General features: G+C 46.9%; 3 protein-coding genes across 3 annotated transcripts; 2 read left to right on the top strand and 1 right to left on the bottom strand.

Moving 5' to 3' along the window:
- The first annotated feature begins 2,436 nt into the window (after positions 1 to 2,436).
- Positions 2,437 to 4,072, top strand: LOC118920041 (histone H2A type 2-B). The gene has a single exon (XM_036900462.2). The coding sequence runs from the start codon at positions 3,623 to 3,625 to the stop codon at positions 4,013 to 4,015; it is 393 nt and encodes a 130-aa protein (XP_036756357.1). The 5' UTR covers positions 2,437 to 3,622; the 3' UTR covers positions 4,016 to 4,072.
- Positions 4,024 to 4,633, bottom strand: LOC118920042 (histone H2A type 2-C). The gene has a single exon (XM_036900463.2). The coding sequence runs from the start codon at positions 4,560 to 4,562 to the stop codon at positions 4,173 to 4,175; it is 390 nt and encodes a 129-aa protein (XP_036756358.1). The 5' UTR covers positions 4,563 to 4,633; the 3' UTR covers positions 4,024 to 4,172.
- Positions 4,634 to 4,851: 218 nt separating this feature from the next.
- LOC118920043 (histone H2B type 2-E) lies at positions 4,852 to 6,995 on the top strand. The gene has a single exon (XM_057500671.1). It carries the CDS (start codon positions 4,895 to 4,897, stop codon positions 5,273 to 5,275), a length of 381 nt encoding a protein of 126 aa, XP_057356654.1. The 5' UTR covers positions 4,852 to 4,894; the 3' UTR covers positions 5,276 to 6,995.
- The last annotated feature ends 418 nt before the right edge of the window (positions 6,996 to 7,413 follow it).

Raw genomic sequence — 7,413 nt, 5'->3', positions numbered from 1 at the left:
GGTAGCACCTCCACAACCACACGAGTGTAGACACATGTCCCTCGATGCAACCGCCACTTCTCCCCGTCATTTCTTGGGGTGGCCCTCCCAAAGGTTGCACACATTATGACAGATTTCGGATTCAGAGGAATCCTACCGACTGTGCCAGATGTATGTCCAGGGAAAGGAAATCCTGGGGCAAAATACCTCTAAAAACCGAAATCAAAGGGAGAAATAAAGTTTAAAACCCGTTTATTGTTACAAACTGCAGTCCGGCCCATCTCTCCCTCCTGCTCCAGCAGCAGCAAAACTGGCCCTCCCCTCACCTCTGGGTATAGATAAGCCCTCCTTGCCCAGATAACTACCCATTGATATGGAGAGGAACTTCTCTCCACCCCTGAGGAATGATGCAAATGCACTAAAGCCATACTTCTCTCCATCCTTGAGTTCCTGTTGATATGCATATATACTAAAGCCAGGCGAGATACTCTGGATAAATTACAGTTTTACCCACACACTGTTATTTGCTTCTACAGTCCTTGTGTCCTGGATGCGCCCCCTGGCTGCAGCTGCCGCGTGATGGCTGGAATGGACGAGCTTTGGACTTAATCTGCATGGGACTTTGAACCTAGCTGCATCCTTTGGCTTAAGAATTATCATGATTGTGCTGCTGTTGTCAAGAAAAAAATTGCTTAAAGAGAGGCTTGACTTTGTCTATTGTTTGGTAAAAGTTTTGTGAGCAATCTAGTATGGTTGTTAGGAATGAGTAAACAAGTTGGTTGTTAGAAATGAGTAAACAAGTTGTGGGTAAAACTGTGACATTTCCAGAATATGTCGCCTGGCTTTAGTACATCTGCATATCAATAGGCTTTCAGTGGTGGAAAGAAGTATGACTTTAGTACATTTGCATCATTCCTCAGGGCTGGAGAGAAGTTCATCTCCATATCTACGGGTAATTACCAGGACTAGGAGGGTTTATCTGTACCCGAGGGGTGAGGGGGACGGCTGGTTTTGCTGCTGCTGGAGCAGGAGAGAGAGCAGGGCCAGATTGCAGTTCTGTAAGCAATGAACGGGTTTTAAACTTTATATCTCCCTTCGACTGATTTCGGTTTTTAGAGGTATTTTGCCCCGGGATTTCCTCTCCCTGGACTTACATTCTGATGCAGTCGGCAGGATTCCTCTGAACCCAAAATCTGTCATAATGTGTGCGACCTTTGGGAAGGCCACCCCAAGAAATGATGGGGAGAACTGGCGCTTGTGCCGAGGGACATGTGTCTATACTCATTGGTCGTGGAGGCACTTCCACTGCTGCTGGCCGCATCGACCCTGGTCTGTGGCCCAAAGCGTAGGGCTACTGCTTCTGCCACTGCTGCTGCTCCTGCTGCCGGCTGGAGCCTGGTCACAACTATGGAAAGCAGCAGAGGTCTTGTACATCTTAACAGAGAAGCAACTGGCTGCTGTGTACCATTGAGACAGGTACCATGGGATTAGGCAGAGTAAGGTAAGGTGAGGGCCTCCGGAGAAAAAGCAGAGCAAGATAATTACAGTCAGAACAATGTAGCAATGTGGAAAGAAGTCCCTTTTGAAACTGTGATAAGTATTATGCAAAGTCAGAGTCACACTAATTCTCTAGGGTAAAGATACCAGACTAGGAATATAGACATCTTCAGTGAGATCAGTTAAAACTCAAAAGGCCAGCAGCAACTTGGCCTGGAATGTTTGAGCGTTCTACATATAAAGAAAAGTGTCTCAGCATAACCCGTAACTTCACTGTATCAATTTAAATCATGACACTGTAAAATTTACCTTAGCCTGCTGAAAGGCCCAGCTTATTTTAACCGTACCTATGTGCTATATTTTCTTCTCTGATCCTAACCAAGTAATCTGCAACCTAGGCAAAAGACTAATTTAGTAAGCAAGCCCAACTATAAACAGCCCAAGAAGTTAAGAAGTAAGATTCTTAACTTCAGTAAACAGGCAACAACCCAGCACACCTTGGGGGCAGGGTAGGCAGTCTTAATTGACATGCTCCCAGAGAGAAACTGCTATCTTGAGAAAGAATCAGAGCAGAAAATTTCTTCTATCACTCATCAAAAATGAGCATTCTGGGATCACAACAAATCTACACCCGTAACCCTTTAACCTCATTCCTGAAAATCCTCAATTGCGCATAAAACCCCTAGACAATGAGCCAACCACGGACTCTCTTGTCCCCTCCTGGCGTGAGCTCTGTCCTCTCCCTTTATCTCTAAATAAAAGCCTGTACCTTGCTCTCCTACCTTGAGTGTTTGCGAAGCTCATTCTTCGGCTTCGTGAACAAGAACCTCGGTATCACCATGCCTTGTTGGCTACGGAGGGCTTATCTGTACCTGAGAGGTGAGGGGGAGGACCGCTTTTGCTGCTGCTTGAGCAGTAGAGAGAGATGGGTCGGACTGCAGTTTTGTAAGCAATACATGGATTTTAAACTTTATTTCTCCCTTAGACTGACTTCGGTTTTTAGAGGTATTTTGCTCCGGGATTTCCTCTCCCCGGATTTACAAGGAGACTCTGCCTTAGGTACCTGGAAGATTGTTGGTGCAATAGGGAAAAGAGCAAAGAGAGAGAGGAGGGTGTGTATTGTTTGGGTAAGTTCGCTTTTGAATAGGTCGAGTTGTTGAGACAAATGAATTGAAGTATCCGGTAAGCAATTTGGTATGAGAGTCTGGGACTCTGAAACAAATTTGGATGTTAGGATAGCACGGAATTTGTTAAGACTCCTTATGAGAAGAGTGAAGAATTGAAGGAGAGCGTATAGGAACGCAGAGCCCTATTTAGGAATTTAGGATTGGTCAGAGAAATAAACACGCGGATTTAGCAATTTAAGATTTAGGATTAGGGCAGAGGAATAAACACGCAGATTTAGGAATGGCAGAGTTGAATAAAAGCCGCATAAGCAAAGTCAGAGGACATTTCGAAAGCCAAGGGAGCAAGTTTCATGGCTGTGTCGGACGCCTCCTGGAGGTCGAAAGGAGGAAAACAAATCTAGCACTTGGTGCCACTTGGATTCCGAGGAACGGAGGCGGGTCCGGGTAGGGCGAAGCCATACTGCTGGCAGCTTCTAAATTGGTGAAAGGAGACGGACTTGTAACATATTCTTTAGGGTAATTTGGCTGTGATAAGACAGAAAGGACGGGACCTGGAAGGACTTTAAAGCTCAAGCGGATAATCGGCTTCCGAATCCCGAACCCTTGAGAGGCAGTAACTGCGTCTGTTGCAGACCCTCTGCAGCCCTTCGGGTCCTTGTAAGTTCTTTTCCAGCTCTAAAACGGAAAAGTACCACTGTAACCCGGAAAGAAACTGCCACTCAGGAAAAAAAAAACGTTTTCTCTGAAAGCCTTCTCTCTTTAAAAGTCCTGCCATGCAAATAAAGGGCCTTAATGTAGCTCTAGCGATTGGTAGGGACTTACGAATCCGTCATTTCCTCGTACTGCGGGACGCAAACGAATAGTCTGCTTTCTGCTTTCCTATTGGCTGTTGGTTCGGGTTCCGTGAATAGCCAATCAAACTATTCTCTTCTCCCCTCCCGCAGCTCGTATAAGTTACATCAAATTAGTATCCTTTCCACATCCTTCTTGAAAAAGCTTTAATTGTATTCTTAGCCGTAATGTCGGGACGCGGAAAGCAAGGCGGCAAGGCCCGCGCTAAGGCCAAGTCGCGCTCGTCCCGCGCCGGTCTTCAGTTCCCGGTGGGGCGAGTGCACCGCCTGCTGCGCAAAGGCAACTACGCCGAGCGAGTGGGGGCCGGCGCGCCGGTCTACATGGCGGCGGTGCTCGAGTATCTGACGGCGGAAATCCTGGAGCTGGCGGGTAACGCGGCCCGAGACAACAAGAAGACGCGCATCATCCCTCGCCATTTGCAACTAGCCGTGAGAAACGATGAAGAACTTAACAAGTTACTTGGGGGTGTCACCATTGCCCAGGGCGGAGTCTTGCCTAATATCCAGGCTGTTTTGTTGCCTAAGAAAACGGAGAGTCACAAACCTGGCAAGAACAAGTAATCGGGAGGGTTGACACCATTCCCACTCATCTCAAAGGCTCTTTTAAGAGCCACCAAAGTGTCAATTTAAGGGCTGATCACTAGTGCACTAACTCTTTTTTCAGAAAACTTGGGTGGCTCTAAAAAGAGCCTTAGTTTGGTTTTTGGTTTAAGGGCACTTATTTGCTTTTAGCTTTGTGGCTTTCAGTTTTCTTTGGTAATAGAACAGCCTGGATGTTGGGCAAAACGCCGCCTTGGGCGATGGTAACTTTGCCCAACAGCTTGTTCAGCTCCTCGTCGTTGCGGATGGCCAACTGGAGATGACGGGGGATGATGCGCGTCTTCTTGTTGTCTCGGGCCGCGTTACCCGCCAGCTCCAGGATTTCCGCCGTCAGGTACTCGAGCACCGCCGCCATGTAGACCGGCGCGCCGGCCCCCACTCGCTCGGCGTAGTTGCCTTTGCGCAGCAGGCGGTGCACTCGCCCCACCGGGAACTGAAGACCGGCGCGGGACGAGCGCGACTTGGCCTTAGCGCGGGCCTTGCCGCCTTGCTTTCCTCGGCCGGACATGGCCGAGAACAAAAGCAATATACTTAAATACCTAAATTTCACACCTCGCAACAAAGTCAGTCTGAAAGAATGCCAAGTGGAAAGCCTTTATAAGCTTTCCTAGGGGTGGGGTCAAGAAGGAGTTTTTCATTGGTCCTAAATTGGTTCCAGACACAGCCAATAGGGTCAAACGGGTGTTGTTACGTAGCTATTACTGACAATGCAATATACTTTCGTGGCCCAATGGAAACCGAAGACTTTTGGAACCTTAATTTGCATGTAATGGTTATAAAAGGATCAGGCCCGCCCATTCTTTAGCTTCTTTCCTTTGCTAGTCTGTGTGGTGTTCGAGAATGCCAGAACCTGCGAAGTCTGCTCCCGCGCCCAAAAAGGGTTCGAAGAAAGCGGTCACCAAAGCCCAGAAGAAGGACGGCAAGAAGCGTAAGCGCAGCCGCAAGGAGAGCTACTCCATCTACGTGTACAAGGTGCTGAAGCAAGTGCACCCGGACACCGGCATTTCGTCTAAGGCCATGGGCATCATGAACTCATTCGTCAACGACATCTTCGAGCGTATCGCGGGCGAGGCGTCCCGCCTGGCGCATTACAACAAGCGCTCCACCATCACGTCCCGGGAGATCCAGACGGCCGTGCGCCTGCTGCTGCCTGGCGAGCTGGCCAAGCATGCCGTGTCCGAGGGCACCAAGGCGGTCACCAAGTACACCAGCTCCAAGTGAGTCCTCGCTGGGACATGGCGCCCGCACGACTCGCCGGCCGCTTGACTCTAAAGGCTCTTTTCAGAGCCACCCACCTCGTCACCAGAAAAGAGCTTTTCACTTTTCCCTTTCAGTTACCACACAGTAAGTTATTCTCCTTGGTTGAAGGTTACGATAAACAGCACAAGTAATTAAAAGCAGCTCTGCCGAGGTTCCTCGCGCGTGACAGGCTTTGATTTTGAATGTAGGGCGCGTCTTAACGTCCTCCTGTGTTGCTGAACATTTCTACGAATCGGTCCGAATTAGGATATTGAGAAACTGTTCTCCCGCTGTCAACAGACTATTGTCCTGTTGTGACTTGGGTATGTTTTATCGACGTTCTGTAACGAGTGGTTTCCGGCCATCATTTAAGTGAAGAATTCCAGGACACAAGCCCGGGTTCCAGAACACTGCGTCAAAGCCTTGAGGAATTTCCCAGTTTGGTAGCTGCTGGGGTGCCGGGTCACCAGTTCTGCTCTGCGATGTGGTTTCATGTGGACACCAGCTTTTCTGGGCATTTCAGGCGGAGCCAGCGCTGCCATGTCCCAGGCTTTCCCTGATTGAGCGATATGAATATTCAAAATCTCGCGCCACTCAGGAATTCGTAAATTCTGGCTTCCGCCGCTCACTTCGAGGCTTTGAAATCTAATACTATTTCTCGGTTTGTGGATCATTTTTGCATATAATTTTGTAAAGCTCCGACCGCTGGTCTCTGCAAGCCGCTGGTCGTTTAGGTCTGGGCTTAAAAATCACCTGAGATCTTTCCAAGTCATCCACTCAGGAATTTTTGCCTCTCGTGTCCACCTGTCTTTGTCCCTCACTGTTTTATCTTCCTCCTAGCAGCTATTGAAAATTGGTTTATTTTCTGGTTTGTGGTCTTTGCCCTCAAGCCCTTAACAATTTGCCAGTCTCCTTTTCCTCAATATCAGCGCCAATCAGTGCCTGGCACACAGTGGACACTTAAGTACTTTTTAATATTTGTTGAATTACTTTTCTTATCCTACCCCTTTTTTAATCGCTTCCGTGGATGGATGCGTGTGGCTCATTTCCATTAGATGTATGTGAAGACATGAAAAAGGAAATGTTTCTGGAGCTCCTTCCACAAGTCTGTCCATGGTCACCTCAGGGCAATGGCTGGGAGGAGCCCTTGCTAAGATCTTTTTGTGACAAAGAGGAGGTGGCAGTGGTAGAGCCTCCCTTTACTCTTGGTTTAGCGTAACTTACCTCTTGGATTTTCATTAAACTCAGACCATTGGTCACTGGGAAGGTCTTTTTCCTTTTTTTTTATTATAGCGCTCCCCCAACCCCCGCCACCACCTCCACCACGCAATCCTGTTCTCGACCGACATAACCTTTTAATTTATACTCACCATCTTGTTTGCTTTACAGAAGACCCTGTGAAATAGACTGTAAAATAGGCGAGGTTAATACCCTTTCACAAACGAGATTGAGATGTCAAGTGATTGGTCCACAGGTCATGCAGCTAATATTGTCTACCTTTGTATCCTCAGATGCCAGGACAATTGTATTTTAGTTTTATTTTGTATAATTACAGAATGTTAAATATTTTCATCCAATTCTTGATTTTGTTATTCAACTGTGCTTGGCTAATGGGTCCTGGAGTTGATTGCAGCGTTTGAGGAATCCAAATGAACTCCAGGCATTATTGTAGACTGAATAAATCTTAAGTTTCCTTCTTACATGTGTGTTTTCAAATGTGTGTAGATGCTGTTGTGATTCATAAAGTTACCAATTAAAAAGCTTGGCTAGATTCTTTAAACTGCAATATATTTTTTAATTAAATGAAATTAACAGATACAACCACTGCTGGGTCTGTGCAAAGTCCTGGGAGCCTCTGACTTGGAGAATGAATTATTTATAGGCATTGGCCAGACTTTACCCCAGAAATGCACTGGGGCTAAAATAGCCTGTTATGAGGACACTGATTAATGCTTAGTAATTTGAAAATACATGAACAAAAATACACGTTTTAAACAAGATAGAAGAAACAACATTCTCAAATAGTTCAGCTACACCCACAGAACATTTACTATGTGCCAGTGTTCTAGGCCCTTTATACATACTTTTCATTTAACCCTCACAAGAGCCTTATGAAGTTG

Source organism: Manis pentadactyla, chromosome 4 (assembly GCF_030020395.1).
Source record: "Manis pentadactyla isolate mManPen7 chromosome 4, mManPen7.hap1, whole genome shotgun sequence".
NCBI classification, from domain to species: Eukaryota; Metazoa; Chordata; class Mammalia; order Pholidota; family Manidae; genus Manis; species Manis pentadactyla.
Note: the sequence above shows the minus strand (reverse complement) of the source record. Positions and strands in the feature narration are given on the sequence as shown.

What these genes read in the sequence shown, in the direction of transcription:
- LOC118920041 (XM_036900462.2), top strand. Translation starts at nt 3,623, where the DNA reads ATGTCGGGACGCGGAAAGCAAGGCGGCAAGGCCCGCGCTAAGGCCAAG.
- LOC118920042 (XM_036900463.2), bottom strand. Translation starts at nt 4,562, where the DNA reads ATGTCCGGCCGAGGAAAGCAAGGCGGCAAGGCCCGCGCTAAGGCCAAG.
- LOC118920043 (XM_057500671.1), top strand. Translation starts at nt 4,895, where the DNA reads ATGCCAGAACCTGCGAAGTCTGCTCCCGCGCCCAAAAAGGGTTCGAAG.